Source organism: Furipterus horrens, unplaced genomic scaffold (assembly GCF_987537825.1).
Source record: "Furipterus horrens unplaced genomic scaffold, mFurHor1.1.pri manual_scaffold_7, whole genome shotgun sequence".
In the NCBI taxonomy this organism is placed as follows: domain Eukaryota; kingdom Metazoa; phylum Chordata; class Mammalia; order Chiroptera; family Furipteridae; genus Furipterus; species Furipterus horrens.
The window spans coordinates 114,410,115-114,428,934 of NW_028327177.1; the positions used below are offsets into that span (position 1 = coordinate 114,410,115).

At 46.7% G+C, this 18,820-nt stretch overlaps 1 protein-coding gene across 1 annotated transcript in view; it reads right to left on the reverse strand.

Moving 5' to 3' along the window:
* BFSP2 (beaded filament structural protein 2) overlaps positions 1-18,820 on the reverse strand; it is a 55,652-nt gene that overhangs the window by 28,362 nt on the left and 8,470 nt on the right. Inside the window, 1 exon segment of the mRNA XM_090284940.1 lies at positions 1,553-1,635. Coding sequence (XP_090141066.1) covers positions 1,553-1,635 — 83 coding nt within the window.

The window sequence follows — 18,820 nt, forward strand, 5'->3', positions numbered from 1 at the left end:
AAGAGAGGGAGAGAAACATGCCCCAGTTGGGAACCTGGCCTGCAATCCAGGCACGTGCCCTGACTGGGAATCAAACTGGTGACCTTTCAGTTCACAGGCTGATGCTCAATCCACTAGCCACATCAGCCAGGGCTATCCCTGAATTTTAGATAAGCTTTATCTTCCTGGTTTTTTATTTCACTTCTTTGTGCTCCTGTCATCTTGGCTAGCACAGTGCTGGGCTAGATAGCAACTTTGGCTGGTTGAGTCCACTTGACTCCAGAGTGGCCACCAATGGAGACACTTTCAGCACATGGAGAAGCTCAGTCTTTGAGAAAGGAAGGGATTCAGGGTCTGAGGAGATGGTAGAGATTCTCCTTTTCACCACCAGGCCTTCTTATCCTAAGAATGAGGGTGGGGCATGGTCTTTCCCAAAGATTTCCTCTTTGTCTTTACTAATTTAGGGAAATGTTTCCTTGAATAACAATCCAACCCGACTTCCCTACACCCAGGACATCCACACTCAAAATCACTGTGTTTGTCTAGAAAAGGGTCTTCCTCATTTTGCTTCTCCATTAGACCCACTGTTCCCCAAACCTCATTTCCCTTCATGATTTTGCCCTACATGTATAGCTCTTGTATCATTATTTACTTTGTATTTTTCCTTAGATTTATCTACTGAAAAATTAAATCTTAAATCAACAAACCTGAAAAGCTCTTGATATTAAATAAACTTTAAATTGCTACTTTAAATGGTAGTACTATAGTGGAAAAACAGTTTCATGGGTCATAAATAGAAACTAGCTATAAAAATAAATATGCAACTATTAAAAATAAAATGCTTATTCTTATACCACTTAAAATAATTTTCAACAGTACAATATATACTGACTTTATTCTTGTATTATTTATTAATTATTGTATCATTGTCCATGTGAACTGTAAACCTACTTTTGCCCACCTCTGTGTATACACTGATGTAATGTTCATATATCTATATATGGCATATTTTAGGAAACATTGTATTAGACTTCAAACAGATGCTTCTCAAGGCTGGTGAGCTTTTAAAATATGGAGGCCTGGGCCCTACCCCCAGACACCCTGGTTTAATCCATCTGTGTGGCTTGCATGCGGCATGTTTAGTGCCCAGGTAATCCTAACATGCAGCCGCCACTGAGAAGCATTGCTCTGAATCAGCAGTTCTCAGAGTGTGGTTCCAGGACCAGCAGGATCAGCATCATCGAGGTCTTCTGGGTAGGTAAATCTCAGGCTCCTCTCCAGACTTACTGAATCAGACTTCTGAGGGTGGGGCACAAGCTCCCTCAGTGATTCTGAACTCCACTAGATTTTGAGAACCCCTGTTCTAACCCACGTGACACCAGCAAGAGACCTGGGTGCTTAGTTTGTGTCTACAGGGAGGGTTTGGGCCTGGTCGTCCTGCCTCTGGATTCTCCTGGGGACCCTGTTGTTCCACCCCGGCCTTGCCTGCGGCTGGAGGCGAATGCGGCAGACCCCAAGTCACCCCAGAGTGTGGAAACATGGAGGGACGGTCCCCTCTGTGGCAGAGCATTACCTTTTTTTAAAGTTGTCCGCACCCGCCTGGATATTCTCTGTCTGCAGCATGAGCCGGGCATTTTCCAAGACCGCCTCGCCCACCTGGAACAGTCACACACAGCAAAGAAGACAAGGTCACTGGACCGTCTTCCCCTTTTCCCACTGCGACTCGTGCTGGGCACAGAGCCTCTGGGGGACTGGAAGTGTCCTTTTCTAAAAAGGAGGAAGGAGACCAACAATAAAGCACAGGATCTGGGTATTTTAAAGAGCTTTTAGAGTTGGATTTTTGGATCAAAAGAAGCACTCAGAGGCAGGCTCATTCATAGCCTCTGTTACAATGATGAGCTTTTGCGTCCCTGGAGAAGCTTCTGGCTCCTTAAATGAAGTTTCACTGGCTTGACTCAGCGGCTCTTAACATTTTCTGGTCCTGGGTGCCTTTGCAAGCTGATGAAATAATGAAATCTCTAGATCAGTGCTGAACAATTGAACTTTCTGTGATGATGGCCTGTTCTCTACCTGTGTCATCCAACATGGTGGCCACATGGGGCTACTCAACACTCGATTGTGACGAGGGTTGCCAGATGGAAGGAGGGCTGGGGAGATGGGTGAAAAGGGAGATGGGATCAAGAAGTACAAATTGGCAGTTAAAAATAGTCACAGGGATGTAAAGTACAGCACAGGGAATATAGTCAATAATATTGTAATAGTGTCAGGTGGGTACCTGATTTATCAGGATGATCACTTTGTAAGTTAAGTAAGTGTCTGACAACTACACCTGAAATGAATATCATATTGCATGTCAACTGTAATTGAAACATAAAAATATTTTTAAATGTTTTTTAAGAGAATACAGAAAATAAGAAACAATAGTAAATCTGCCGAGCACAGTTCATCCAAGGGGCCCCGGGTGTGGGAGGCCCCCTGAGGACTGGCCTCCGTGGCCGCAGCTGAGCCCACTCTTCCTCCTCCCTCATGCACTGCGGCCCCACACTCAGGAAACCTCCAGCCTTGGACTCTCAGCACTGCCATTCAGCAGGTGACGAATCTGAAGCCTGAGGTGGTTTCCCTGCTCAATTTGTCACAGTGATGCCCATGAAAAATATTCCACGCAGAGTGGGACCCAAGTCAGGCTCAGAAAGAACCAAGGTGGAGAAGATGGCTTCTGGGCGAGGTGGCCATGCATGGTGGATGCGGGCAGATGTGGGCCGGGAACTTATAGAATTTGGGAGACTGCCTTTAACAAAGGGATTAAAAAATGACTAAGACAAAGGGGTGTGTGTGGTGAACAAGGGACTTTGAAGCTTCAGTTCCTCATTTAGTACTTGGTTTTGTTGTTTATTTGTTTCTGCTTTTTAAACTTGGTATCTAAGGGGTGGAGAGAAAAAGTTAAAAATAAGACAAAACTCTGGGGTGTGTGTGTGGGGATGGGATACGTGTACTGTATTTAGAGTCATACAATTCTGGAAAAGCAGAAAGATGGCTGAAAATGCACTCATTCTATGTCCTGCCATCCAGTGAGACCACTGCCAGCAGAAGGATGCACTTACTTCTACCTTTTGCTTTGCGGAGCTCCAACAGTTCTGACTGTGTGCATTTGCAATGTTTCCCCAATTGATTGCAGGCTCTATAAATGAGAGGCTGCCGAGCAGTCAGGGAGTCAGGTAGGGCATGCAGACGCTGAAGGTGAGGCGAGGTGAGGAGCCGGCTGCTCAGCGCCTTTGCTTCTCTGTGCTCACTTGGGGCTGAAGGCAGGAGAGGTTTCTGAGGTAATTTGGATGCTGCTCAGCAGATGGGGCGGGCACTTCTGTCCAAATGCCTGTCCTGGGTGGCTTGTGCAGCACCAGGCTTGGGGAAGTTGGAGGCCTTCCTGCTTTACTGTTGTTTAGTAACAACCAGGGGTTTATTCAAACCTCAAGTGGAGGCTAATTATAGGCCCTGACTTGCCAAAGTGCAGTCGGCTGGCTGGGCTTCCCCATCTCCTTCACTGATGAGATCCTGAAATAACCCGCCTGCCCACTATGCAGCCACAGAGAGCCCTTCACCGGGCTCCCGCCGGCGCCCAGCCCAGCAGAGGCTGTGTCCTCTCTGGTGTTAGCAGCGGCTCAGCCGCCCCAGCGCTGGGAAGGGCCAGTCAGGCAGCATGATGAGGGCTGGACCTTGGCTGCGGTTTAGCGTAGGCTGAGGACTGGGAGGGGGGCCAAGGCCAAAAGCAAAACTTGGAGCCTACAGTGGAACAGAAAACATCTTTATTTTTACCTGGGAAGGTTTCATGAAATCCTCCCTGGGGCTGAGGATAGGAAAGGAAGAGGAAAGGGATGTCACATTGACTGGCCACCTAAACGCCTGCCCAGCCCATGGACTGGAACTGGTTGGTACTGGCTCATGAGAGGAGGTATTCCAGGAGTTTTTGTGAACTGGTTGCTAAACACAGACGTCATGAAAATTTTCATTATGTGAACTTACACTTAAATACATTTTATTAAAAACACAGGTGACGAACACTCAAAATGCACAGGTCATAAAAACTCATCACGTCCTAATTGTTTTACTTTGTGACTGTCATCGCTGTTCTACTGTATCTGTACAGTGGAAACACGAAATAATGGTGTGCTCAACCCCATTCAGTGACAGCATGTTGTTAGCTTGAGAGCAGCTGTGGTAGGAGTATTTACACCAGGGTACCGAGCCCCACACTCTATTAAATATTTAATGTTCGTGACTTCACTAAATGCCCCTGGCACCCTTCTGGTGTGGATGATCAACACACCCATTTTACAGATGAGGATGCTGAGGCTCAGAAAGCTTAAGAAAGTTGCCCAAAATCAATGACTAGAAAGTTGGCAGAGCCAGAATGCCTAAGTGTGCATATTTTTGTCATCAGTTTTGGAAACGAAAAGGCATGTCAGAATCAAGAGGCTGCTGTGGAAGATTGTGTTCTGTCTTTTTCCTGTGACAGAACAGCCAGGACTCCAGGCTCCTATCTGGGCTACAAGAGGAAATAAAGAGATACCTTCCCTGTTGGATATGAGGATGCTGACCAAAGCAAAGCAAAGCAAAGCAAAGCAAAGCAAAGCAAATCAGACCAAACCAACCATGGTGGGCAGGCTGGCAGTTTGCATGTGATTGCCCTGGGAAGGCTAGCAGAAGACATCTTTCCTCCTCCTCCTTCTCCTTCTGTCCAAACAAAGAGTGAGAACTCCTACCTTCAAGAAGACATGACTTAATGCCAGGTCTCCCGCTAAAAACAGACACTGCCACAGCAACATTGGTGCGAACTGCTGTGTGAGATTAGGTGGTCTTAGCCTATTCCCTCAGCAGCATTTTAAAGGGGTCATCAAATTCTCACTGGAGTGAGAAACAGGAGACTCTTTCAAAGCATAAATGCAGCCAAGGAGACCCGCAGGGCTGAGTACCAGGAGACTGGGCAGTCAGAGGTCGTGGTGGGCTTGGGTTTGTTCTGAGACGGAAGAGGAAAGAGCGGGGCTGACCACTGGCCTCTGCCAGCTCACACTGCCCTCCGTCTGTTTCATTGCCTGTCTCTAGAACACCTGGTTTTACCACCTCACACCCATAGCCTGTGCCACCTGAGAAACCAGACCCCACTCTAGATGAAAGCTCATCTCAAACAGGGCTTCCTCTGTGAAGCTTTTTAATTCATCCACTCGCTCCTTCTTGCCTTCATTTCTTCAGCACATGATGACTATTTCCTGTGAGCCAGGCTCTGTGCTGCTTGGAGGGGAACTTAGAAAGGAAGGGAAGACCCTGGCCAGGTGGCTCAGTTGGTTGGAGCATTGTCCTGTATACCACAAAGGTTCAATTCCCATCAAAGCACATACCCAGGTTGTGGGTTCAAGCCTCAGTGAGGGCACATATGGGAGGCAAACAGATTGATGTTTCTCACATCAATGTTTCTCTCTCTCTCTCTCTCTCTCTCTCTCTCTCTCTCTCTCTCCCCCTCTCTCTCTCTCCCTCTCTCTCTCAAACCAATAAACATATCCTCAGGTGAGGATTAAAAAAAAGAAAAGAAAGAAATGCAGGGAAGGCCTCGGAAACAATGGAAAGCTGGTGGGATTTACTGGAAAGCTGGTGGGATTTACTAGAAAGCTGTGAAAAGGGTCTGAGCAGGCACAGGTGTGATCTGTGTGGTCAGTGGATCCTCCTGACCCCCGTGGGAAGGGGGGGATTGTGAGATGGGGGAGGCAATGCTGGGGGCCCATTTGGGGGGATGCAGGGGAGACGATGGCAGCTTTGACTAGGGTGGCTATAGCGGCGGTGGAGAGAAGCAGACAGGTTCAAGACATATTTTGGGGATGAAACAGTTAGTTTTTTGTGATGAGGAAGTTGTGGGGAGAGTGAGCAAAAGGAATTGAACATGACCCTTCAGTTTTTAGCCTGAGCTATGGGGTGCATGGGGCTGACTCCTCCTCTCTCCTTGGGCCATTCCTGCATACGAGTCACCCCCACCTCACGGCACATGTCGCTGTCTTACCACACTCAGCAGACAATCACAGCGGTCTCATATTCTAGAACCCAGCTCTACCACTCACTGCCTTGGGCCAGTTCCTTGGGGAACTCGAAGATCCGCTTTCTTCATCCATAATATGAGAATCACAATACTTCCTACCTCCTTGGTACATGCAAGAATTAAACGAACCGCTGCATGAAAAGCATTTGGCTGCCTGCCTGGCGCACAGTAAGTATTCCAGGAATGGCAGCCGTTATTATTACTGTTACTTGTCTTCATACAGAGCAGTTGGTCAATGACTGTCAAACAAATCTGATGGGTGTGTGCAGTCCAGCACATTCCTGCCTCCTGCACAGGCAGCTGAAGGAAAATTTCTATCTTGTGGCTTGATTTTTTCTTCTTTCTGTTTTTCCTGTGCATAGTCACTTTGAAAAGCCCTGGTCACTGGTGCTATGAGGATGATGATTTTAGCCCTTCCAGCTGCCATCCTCATTGCGGATGTCGTAATTAAAATAAACGGAGCTGCTGGTGGTGGGTGAGAGGTTTGACCATCACTGTGTTTAAAAAGGGCAAGGACAGCAGCATTTTTAAAAGCTTTATCATTTGGGCCCAAGGGTACAATAAATGCTTTATTTGGAGTTAAAGATATTGGCATCTCAGCAGCTGGAGCTGCGGGTACGGGGTGGAGGCGGGCATGCCTGGGCCCCTGGGAAATTAGGTTCTGCTGTCGCAGTGGCGTGATGCAAGAGCCCCTGGAAAGCCTTCTCATGTATATGTGAGTTTCAGCTTTAGGACAAATGCTCTGCATGACTTGCTTCTAACAATAAGTAAGCAAGAAGTCATTCCCTGTTTATAGTACTCCAGAAATGGTGTGTCTCCCCTCAGATGGTGAAGACCACCATGTTACCAAGCCAAACAGAGGCTTCTCTGAGCGCTTCTTTAAAAATTTTTTTTAAAATTTATTTTTAGAGAGAGAGAAAGAGAGGGAGTAAGAGAGGAAGAGAAACATTGATGTGGGAGAAAAACATGCTTCCACCTCTGCATGTCATGACCTAACCATGCTACCCAAGCCTCTGTGTTTTCCTTCTTTGCCACGTAAACTTCTATCCATCCTTCAAAACCCCAGCTCAGGCTGCAGTGGGTATTCTCTGTACTCCTCATTCCCTGTGGGTTCATTTCTACCACTGCAATTGTCATGCTAGAATTTATTCTATCTTTCCCCACCACTGACCCATGTGTCCCCAAGACAGGGACCACCTCTCATCTCTGCCTCCTCAGCATCCAGCTCAGTGCCCGGCACACAGGTGCTCAATAAGTGTTTGTTAACTGAGTAGATGAAGCAGGATAGCTGGGGAGAGCAAATTAAGGCAAACATACAAGGTTAAACATAATTAGAGGCATGGAACTAGGATTCCTGAAAAGCAGAACTCAGAATTTAGAGCCAAACTCTCTTTATAAAATCCAAAATAGAAGCGACCAGATAAATCAAACCAGAACCTTTGTAAAGCACCATGTTTTATGCCATGATCAACCCTACAGTCATGATCTCATTTAACCCCTATGCCCAATGCACATGGTCGTACAAAATAGGTACATATTAGCTATTCTCATTGTGCAGATGAGGAAACTGAGGCCCGGGGAGTTCAAGTAATGTGCCCACAGTGCTAAGTGGCCAAGGTGAGTTTAATTCATGTTTGTCTGACTCCACAGCCCATGTCTTTTATTTTCCCTTAAAACAAAACAAAACAAAACAAAACAAAAACTTTTTATTATGGGACATTTCAACTGTATAAAACTACATATAAAGGTAGAGAGAAATTAGGATGACTCCTCCCCCCAGCTCCCCACTTCAACAATTAAAATCTCATGGCTAAGTTAAAACATCTTTACTCCCACCAACCTCTATCTCTGAGGTTATTAGGTATACATTGCTTTATCTAACTGTTTCACTAGCCCATGCTCTATTTTGTACTTCTAGTATTTTAATTGAAAATTGGGTCCCATGGATAACAGAGTGGTGATTATGAAGGAGCGGGGGAATGTAAGGGGGGGTGCCTAAATGGTGCCCTGGCTGGTGTGGCTCAGTGGATTGAGCTCTGGCCTGTGAACTGAAAGGTCTCTGGTTCAATTCCCAGTCAGGGCACATGCCTGGGTTGCGAGCCAGGTCCCTGTTTGGGGGTGTGTGAGAGGCAACCACACATCAATGTTTTTCTCCCTCTCTTTCTCCCTCCCTTCTACTCACTGTAAAAATAAATAAAATCTTTAAAAGGAGGGGGGGATAAATGGTAATGGAAAAAATACAATAAAAATAAAATAAAATAATAAAATTGTCAAACCAATACATAACATTTGATTTAAAAAAATAAACAATACTGACAAGAAAAGCTGGTAAAGTGTTTCCCCTCCCCACACCTGTACCGCCCCCCCCCCCACCACCAAGGCCTAATCCCCAGCACTTCCATCTTCTCATTTGTTCAGAGATCGCCTCATATTTATTTCTTGATTGCTTCAGGTACCAGCCACAGACACTGTGTACTGACCTTCTGGCCAACTAATGAAGATTTAGCATGCTCACACACTCCTCCCTTTTCCTTTATTTATTGACTCTCTTGGTGACTTTAAATAATAAAGCTCTATTTCTTATAACAGTGATGGACAGTTTCTTTCTCACAGTCATGCTTTCTCTTATAATTATAGATGATTTATTTTCTAAGGTCAAAAGGGAAGACAAGAAAACCCCTGTTTAATTACTAAATGACTATGGATGCCTGTGTGAAATATGGATCCTTTCTGCTAAGAATTACGGTGTAAGTGCCCCTGACTGTCAGGAGCTATGGGCAGGAAGGCAAATTGTTCTTGTATTTCCCAGCAGAGCATCCTCAGGCCTGCAGAATAACGTCAGCTGTTTAATGATTTTTCATGGCGCTACCCTCTCCGGGACACGGCTACAAACCCCCCACGTACCCAACCATCTTGCCTGCCCCCAAGTTTGCATTGTGATTCTAACATTACATCGCTGTTTCTTCTTGTAAAATGGGCAGCTGTATCTTGACAGTACCAGGCACATAGTAACCTCTGAATGGATGTTTGTTCAATGAATGAATAAGTGATATACGTTTAAAAAGTCAAACATGTGAAATAACATTGAGAAACCAATTCACAAGTATCAGCTTGGCAAACCCTTGTGAGGGTATGAACAAAGTGCAGCTCCTACCTGCTGTTTCTGGGAGGGTAGATTTTTGCAAACACCTGGGGGACTGATTTGGCAATGCCATATAAAAGCTGATGATGGACACGGCTCAGTCTATACCTAGGTACCGACCTAGAGCAGGGTCAAAACCTATACTACAAAGGGCTAGATGGGAAATATGTTAGGCACAGTGGGCCTACAGTTTTTGTTTTAACTGCACAACCCTGCCCTTATAGGATGAAAGCAGTCATAGATGATTAGTACGTGAACAGGCGTGATTGTATTCCAATTAAACTTTATTGACAAAAACAGGTACCTGGTTGGATTTGGCCCATCTCTGACCTAGAGAAACTCCTGTGTGTACAAGCAGGGTTATGCCGGCTCCTGTTTGTGATAGAGAAATCTGGAAGCAACCTGCATCCATGAACAGAAAAATACATAACCTATGGCATAGATACAATGAAATGCTACAGGTATCAACACAGGCCCATCTCAAAAACAAATGAGAAGCAGAGAAAGCAAGTTGCGAAAGGAAATAGTAGGTGATGGTTATTTTATGTATCAACTTAGCTGGGCCATGGTGCCCAGACATTGGGTTAAACATTATTCTAGATGTTTCTGTGAGGATATTTTTGGATGAGGTTAACAATTCTATAGACTTAGAATAAAGCAGATTGTCCTCCATAATATGGGTGGGTCTTACCCAATCAGATGAAGGCCAGAATAGGACAAAGACTGAGGTCTGCCATCTGCTTTTGAGTTTGAACTGGAACATCAGCTCTTTCCTGGGCCTTTAACCAGCTGTCACCTTGATCTTGGATTTCTAGCCTCCATTAGCCCCGAGAGCCAATTCCTTTAATCTCTCTTTCTCTATAAACATACTATTGCTTCTGTTTCTCTGGAGAACCCTAATACCCAGTATAATACAATTTAATAGAAACTTTAAAAGCAGGCAAAACAATCCTATAAGGATTTTCGATTCAGAGATGGTAAAACTAGGACAACATTGGTGGGGATGATGAACACCACATTTAGTGCAGTGATGGCTTCTGGGGAGGGTGATGGAATCGTGACAGAACACAAAGGGGGGATTTCAGCTGTGTCCAAAATCTGTGATTTCATGTTTTAAACAAAGGTCTATAGCAAATAACATTAAGGTTGATAATTCTGGATGTTGGGCACTCCTTTTATACATTTGAAATATTTCATAATTACAAAGAAAAAAATGAGATGAACAAAACAACTAGGAAGAGAAACCTAGCTCAGTGATGCAGGCAGTAGGCCCCTAATGCACCCAGAATGAGAGAGACTGGCTGGGACAAGTTGTGGGGAGAAGGCAGGTCAGAGGTGGGTAGGAGGTGAATAGGTAGAGGCTAAGGGGAGGCCCCTAGAGCTCCAGGAAAGCACCCCTCCTGCCCAGGCAGCAGAGGATGAAGAAAGAGTGGCATTTGCAGGTGGAGTCTGGGTGGGAGCATGGGGTGGACAGGACAGGAGGAGCAGAGTGTGGAACAGAGAACAGCTCCGTGAGGGGGCGGAGCCCAGGGGGCAGGTGGCTGTGGAGGTGTGGGTTGGTTGCATGACGGCCCCTGTCACTGCAGGCTGTCTGAGCTGCACTTTGTGTTCACCCTAAGGCAGCCCTGCTGAAATTGTCAGCCCCACCTTCTGTCTGGCAAGACGTGTCCTAGACACTTGCCAATGTCAGAGGAATCTGTGCTCTTGCTGGGGACTTCTTGAAGCTTAAACTGAACTACAAGCTCTTCTTTCTTATCTCAGGCATGACTGCTGGAGCAGACACTGTCCTGCTCAGCCAGGTCCCCTGGGATTTTTTGGATGTGTGCCCTGAAGTTCTGTATGCTTGTGCCTTCCCACAGTCAGGACTTGGGCTCTTTTGGCCCACATTATGGTTCCCGGGGACTGGTCCCTCAGGAATGACTGACAGGTGCAGGGGGTGAGAGCCAGCTCCCTCACTGGAGCTGGGACAACTCTGAGGTGAAATTTACTTGTTCTTCAATCCCTCTTGGGGTCAGGTGGAAGTTGGGACTCGGCCTGGGATTGTTCTCTTGCTTGTTCCTCCCTCACAGCTTTCCCCTGGGAGCACCTCTGGAAGATGTCACCTGCTGTGGAATCCCAGCCCTGGGCTCCGATTCTTGAGAATCCATCTAAGATAAGAGTTCTCCTTTATCCCAGAATCCCCCTGGTCTGGATGCCTCGAGCCTTGGTCTGTCTAGAGTGGAGCTGGACACACAGCCTCTGCATCAAACTACCCAAGTTGAAAGTCTTATCTTCGTCACTTGTTAGTTGTGTGACCTTGGAAAAGTTATTTAACTGCTCTGTGATGCAGTTTCCTCATCTTTCAAAAAGAGTCATGAAAGAATCAGCTTCATAGGGTTGTTGTGAAGTTAAATGAGGTAAGATATGTACAAGAATCTCGGAATAAATTCCACATATAGTAAGTGCTCAATAAATATTAGTTTTGTTCATCTCTACTGGACCTAAAGGGGCACTTAAGGGCAATCAGGAAATACATATGTTTTAACTCTGAGTCTGGGTCCGCAAACCAGACTGATTTAATAAAGGGAACAAATCATTCCCTCTTATGTGGACAATTACCTCAATTTATCACAAAGGGATAGAATGGACAGGTGAATGGATTGGCAGGGTGGATGTGGCTGATAGTCTATCAAAAGAGTGCTAAGAGAACCCTCATTTTTCCTTTGCCTGAGACCCCACCCCTCCCCCACCCCCCGGGCTGGCTGAGGAGCAGGAAGTGGGTTGGAGTTCTATGTCTGGGAATGGAATTCTAGCAGGAAGAGAAATAGGGAAGGGCAGAGAAATGCTCATTCAATCATGTGTTAACATCAGCAAGAAAGAGAGTATTAGACTTGGAATGGAAAACCGAGGTTCCAATCCTGGTTCTGATTTCCACAAACCCTGTATTTATCATCTCTGGGTCTCAGTTTTCCCATCTGTAAGAGGGGACAATAAGACCTGTTCTACTGGAGACTTCTGCTCAAGGTGGAGGCCTAGACAGACACACTGCATCTCCCTCCACAACTAAGAAGGAATACAACTATCTCAAAACTAGAGACAATCAGAAGTTTCAGAAAATTGAACTGCATGGAAGTCCAACGAACAAAAATATAAAGAAGAAATACTCCCCAAGACAGGTAAGAGGGGCGGAGACGGGGTAGAGAGGAAGCAATGTGGCTGTGGTGGTTTCAGTGTCAGTGGCAGTGGCAGTGGCAGGCTGGCAGAAAGCACAGTCACATATTTTAAAAAGTAGGGAAGGACACTTGGGGAGCACTCCAAGCAGCAGACGGGACTGAGCACCTCATGGTTCCAGCACCAGGGAAAATAAAGCCTCATTGCTTCCGACTATGAAAACCAGTGGAAGTTGGGGCAGAGGAAGAAACTGCCAGTCTCTCAGCAGAGTCTGCTTGTTTAAAGGGCCCCCACAGTCCTAGAACATCTGCAGACCCACTCACTCTGAGAATGATGGCCAGGGCAACAGCTAGAAGGGCGCCAGTCCCATATGGGAATTGGGAGGAGTGTCTGGAAAAAGGGCAAGTGCTAATCAAGTGGCATTGTTTCCTCTCTGACCCCTCCCCCATATACAGGGCCACAACATGGTGAAACAGGTTGCCCTGTACTGAGGAATACCTAAGGCTCTGCCCCATACAATGTAACAGGTGTGACAGCTCTACCTAAGACACAGAGGCAAACAAACACAGAAGCTTGCCAAGATGAGGAGATAGAGAAGTATGGCCCAAAAGAAGGAACAGATCAAGGTTCCAGTGGGAGAACTAAGTGATGAAATAGCCAATCTAACAGATGCAGAGTTCAAAACACTAGTGATAAAGATGCTCACAGGCTTGACAGATATGCTTAAGTACAGCAAATGCATAAGGGAAGAAGTGAAGTCTAGGCTAAATGAAATGAAGGAAAATCCACACAAAACCAATAGTGAAGGGAAGGAAATCGGGGTTCAAATAAATGATTTGGAACATAAGGAAGAAAGAAACAGTCAGTCAGTACAGAATGAGGAAACAAGAATTGAAAAAACTGAGGAGAGGCTTAGGAACCTCTGGAACAACTTTTAACATGCCAACATCTGAGTCATAGGGGTGCCAGAAGGAGAAGAGGAAGAGCAAGAAATCGAAAGCTTATGTGAAAAATAATGAAGGGAAACTTCCCTAATTTGGTGAAGGAAATAGATGTACCAGTCCAGAAAGCACAGAGAGTCCCAAACAAGTTAGGCCCAAAGAGGACCACACCAAGATGCATCATAATTAAGATGCCAAAGGTTAAAGATAAAGAAAGAATCTTAAAAGCAGCAAGAGAAAAGCAGAGAGTTACCTACAAAAGGGTGCCTAAAAGACTGTCAGCTGATTTCTCAAAAGAAACTTTGTAGGCAAGAAGGGGCTTGCAAGAAGTATTCAAGGTAATAAAAACCAAGTACCTACAACCAAGATTACTCTATCCAGCAAAGCTATCATTTAGAATGGAAGGGCAGATAAAGTGCTTCCCAGACAAGGTAAAGCTAAAAGAGTTTATCATCACCAAGCTATTATTAAATGAAATGTCAAAGGGACTTACTTAAGAAAAAGAAGATCAAATTTATGAACATTAAAATGACAACAAACTCACACCTATCAATAACTGAATCTAAAAAATAAAAACAAAATCCAACTAAGCAAACCAGAATAGGAACAGAATCATAGGTATGGGGATCATTTGGAGGGTTATTAGCTGGGAGGAGTAGGGGGAGAAATGGGGAAATGGTGCAGGCATTAATTGTTTGGTACAAAAGAGACAGGGGGAAATTAAGAATAGTATAGGAAAGGGTGAAGCCAAAGAACTTATATGCATGAACCATGGACATGAACCAAGGTGGGTGGGATTGCTGGAGAGAAGGGGGGTATTGGGAAGAGAGTAGCAAAAGGAAAAGAAATTGGGACAACTATAACAGCATAATGAATAACATATAGTTAAAAAAAAAAAAAAAAAAAAAGAAGACCTGTTCTACTCATCCCACAGGGAACCTGCGGGGATCTCGGGAGACACAGAAGAGGACATGTTGGGCACTGTGTGCTGCCTGTGTTCGAATGCCATTCATGGCACCAAAGCAAAGGTTAGGAGAACGTGTAGTAGCACAAACAAGTGTGTCTTTGGAAAGCCCTTAGAAAGCGCCATCTTGGAGACCGATGGTCTGTTAAATTCAGCACAGCTGGGGTTTTTCTCCAGATGAGACAGCCAACTTAAATAGGAGTCATGTTATCTGAAAAGTTCCTTTCTTGAAACACCAGCATCATGCTCAGTATGGCATAATCCTCTCACAAGAGGCACAGGGAAGTGAGCCTGTCTGAAGAGGAAGCATATTCAAACCTCCCATCTCTCGCTCAGTACAGGGCATGCCTGGATGGCATGGAATGCCAGCACCATGGAAATGGTGCTTCTCTTGCCTCACACTTGCTCAGGGTCCATGCCCCTGTGAGACAGAGGGTGTGACAGCAGGAGGCAGAGAGCCAAGCTCCGGACGGCCTCCCACACTGAGGGTGGGACCTCTGTAGAGTCCTCTGCCATCTGCTTCCAGGAAACCTCAACTCAGAAATGTCATTACAGTTTAGAATGCAAAGGGCTCTCAGAGGTCACAGAAGATGAAGGCACAGAGAGCTGTGACTGCTTGTCCTAGTCCCAGAGCAGGCTCTCCACCCATTAGAGACCAGCAGCAAGGACTCATGGGAAGACAATGGGCTTTGAAGAGACAGGGCTTCCAACCTTGTCTTTGTCACCCCAGTATGTATGATGCTCTGAAAGTCTCCCTCTTTGTGGAATAGGGGTAGGAGACATTCTCCCCTGGGCTGTGAGATGATTAACAGAAATGAATGTGTAGAGTGGCCAAAGGTGCACCCCTCTGGTACCAGGGATGGGAACCTGGGACAGCCATGGCAGCTGGGGTCATTTGAGAGGGATCCTTCCCATGAGAATGAGGGTAGGCCAGTGGGGCATTAGCTGATGGTGGAGCTTCTTCTTGCAGTTGGTCCAGTTGGGGAACCTCAGAAGAAATAGGTCCCAAAGAGAAAGAATCTGGCTTAAGCTCTAGCCGGACCCACATAACATGAGGCCAACTTACAGCCGTGTCTCTCTCGAGGAAGAACTGTCCCGCCCTCCTTTCCTTTCCTTATTTCTGCTTACACTTTGGCTGGCTTAGAAGCAGCAGTAGGGGAAGGGGGTGGGAAACCAGGGAGAAAAAGCCAAGGCTCCTCCCACCTCCCTCCCTAGGTGTTGGACCCTACCTGGGCCCAGGGGAGGAAGTCAGGGTTAATGTGTTGAGTAATATATCCTATCTACTGAATTGAGATGCGCTCTGGCAGCGTTGATGTATCCATCGATGGATACACCCTGGAGGTTGTCAACGACTTCACTTACCTCGGGTCCACCATCTCGAGCTCTCTGTCAGTCGACTTGGAGGTCAACCGGAGAATCGCCAGGGCAGCCACAGTTATGGCCAGACTGAACCGGCGAGCGTGGAACAATTCCAGCCTCACTGAGAAAACCAGACTGCGCATCTACCAAGCCTGCGTACTCAGCACTCTCCTCTATGGCAGCGAGACGTGGACCACCTACGCAAGGCACGAAAGGAAACTCAACAGCTTCCACATGAGGTGCCTGCGACGCGTCCTGCATGTCGCCTGGCAGGATAAGGTCCCCAACACCGAGGTGCTGAAGCGAGCCAATATGAGCAGTTTGCATGCAGTTCTTAGCGAGAGACGCCTCAGGTGGCTCGGCCATGTCAAAAGAATGGATGCAGGCCGTATCCCCAAAGACCTCCTCTACGGCGAGCTAGCAGAAGGCAAGAGGATGACAGGGCGCCCAAAACTGCGGTTCAAAGACATCTGCAAAAAGGACATGACACAATGCTCCATCAATCTCAACACATGGGAAGTTCAAGCAGACGACCGCCTAGCCTGGAGGCTCGCGGTCAGGCAAGGTACGTCACGGGCAGAGGCTGCGCGCAACGAGGAGGCGGTCCAGAAAAGATCGAGGCGGAAGCAGCGTCAGCAGCAGCAACAACGGCCATCTGCCTTCACCTGTACCAAGTGCGGCAGGGATTGTCACTCCCGAATCGGACTGCACAGCCATTCTCGGCGGTGCAGATAGACTCTCGGGAAGCTACGCCATCGTCTCTCGAGACGGACGGCTGCCGACGACGACGACGACTGAATTGAGATTGTGTTTTGTGACTTGAATTGCATGAAATTTTCAGTTATCTACAAGTGAGCAGAAAAATCATGAGACCATCCATATTTACATCAGGGGGTTGGAGACAGTATTTATCTCCCCCAAAGCTACTTTTATAACCATGTAGCTCATGAGTCCTTCCTGTTCAATGTACTTGATGTCCATCCGACACCCAGCACTGTGCTTGTTACATAACAGGCACTCAGTTACCTGAGGATTTATTTACTCATCATCCCTCTTTTATCTCCACGTCCTGGAGCCTGAGCATTTTGACTCTTGATAATTTGAATTCCTGCAGTGCCCAGGACAGAGTACACCCTCATTCAGTGCCTGATGAATAAACATAATAAATCTGAATTCAGGGCCAGCCCCATCGCACCTACCATGACAAATGTTACACTGTCGAGACTGCCAGTGAGGAAGGAGGTGGGACCAAGACATGCCAACATCCTGCTTAAATGGGATGCTAGTTATACTCACAGACTGAGGAGCCGCTGCCTAATCCCTGATCCCGAGGAAGGTTTTCCCTGCTCGTGTTATTCTCCTTTGTTTTTAAAATCCTCACCTGAGAATATGTTTGTTTATTTTAGAGAGAGAGGAAGGAAGAGAGGGGAAGAGATGGGGGAGAAAGGGGAAGGGGGGGAGAGAGAGGGAGACAGAGAGAGAGAGGGACCGCGATGTGAAACAGGAGCCCAGGTAGGTTGCCACCTGCACACACCCTGATTGGGGATTGAACCCGTCACCTTTTGGTGTATGGGACGATGCTGCAGCCAACTGAGCCACAGGGCCAGGGCACATTATTCTCCTTTCAGCTTCAAAAAGGTTGGGGCCCTGATGGCAGCGGGAGATATCAGGGACTTGGTCTAAGTGTGTGGTGACCTGAGACTGAGTGGTTCCCAGGACCCCTGACTCCACACTCAAGCTCTGACCTAAAACCCAAAGCTAAAGAAAATGCAATTGAAGAGAAAAGAAGGGGGTTGGTTTCTTCCATCACAGATGGAAGCAGGAGAGAATAAGAACAGACTTACTGGATAATATAAGCAGTCTCAGCGCAGAGTGAAATTTTATGGTTGATTTATAATCCTCAGGAAATGGGACTCTGTGGTGGAAATTCTGACATGAAGGCAGTGACTGCAGGGTGGCATGACTTGTGGGGCTGGCACCTCAGGATCAGGGCAGTTATGCGGTGAAGGGATAATTACAGGCACTCAGAACTTGACACAAATAACGTTTTGCAGCTGGGTGAGTAGGGGTGTCAGACAGTTCCCACAGCAGCCAGAAGGTGGCGTCACTTGCCAAGAGAACCGGATCAGAGGCCGCAGTCTGGGGCTCGCCCATGGCCAAGGGCGTCCCCTGCCACTCTGGTTTGGCTTGGAGGCCACGCTTGGATTTCTGCCACAAAGGGGAAAGCTTCTAACATAACAAGGGTCCATCCCTTATTGCAAATGTTAATTCCTTCTCCCTAGGGTACTGCCGAGTTAGCTGGGCAGATGGTAGCAGGAGGGCCGTGCAATGCAAGGAGTTATTTTAACTACTACAAACAATGACAGAAATTACTGCCACAGCTTATTGTGTGCTTACCACGGCAGACACTATGCTACATGCTCTTAAGTGAATTATTTTATTTGGTTCCCATGGCAATCCTGTGGGGTAAATATTACTATCCTTATTTCACAGATGAGAACATTGACATTCAGAGAAGTTAAGGAATTTGTTTTAGGTCACAAGGTTGGTCAATGGCAAAGCCAGAATTTGAATTCAGTTCTTTTGGGATCTATAGCTCTTACCATTAATCACTGTGATCTTCCCAACCTCCCTCCGTTTTCCTTTCTCTCTCTGTGCCTGGCATTGTGCTGGGTGTTAGCCTCAGGAAGGATCAGACTACCCCTCTGCTCTTGGGGGTTTTCATTGTAACACGTGGACCCAGAATGACTGCGGTGGGTGATAGGAGCCATGGTGGCAGTGAGAACGGGAAAGAAGGCTCACTTGTACCCAGCACAAACTTTAGGTCAGGCACGATGCTAGGGCCTATTCAAGTTGGCAATACCAGCTGTTTGTTGGTTTAATTTAATCTGGGTTTTTGTGATCCTGGATCAGGTGTCGGCTTTGCTCTCTCTCAGTAAACTGCCTGTCTAGCCCATTTCTCCTTTTACTGCCATTTGGCAGGACCTGGGATATATTTGGAGGGCAGGTGTCTGTGTTGGGGTGAGGGTGGGTGGGTGGTGCATAAAGCTGCTGCTTCATCCATGTTGGGGCACAGGCTACCACCTAACCCTCAGAAATGAAGAAGGTGGCATGTTACTGAACATTCCTGATATCAGCCAGCCAACCAGCGGAGCCACAAAGGATTAAGGGACCTTGGCTCACTGGGGAACTGTTTCTTCTCTTTA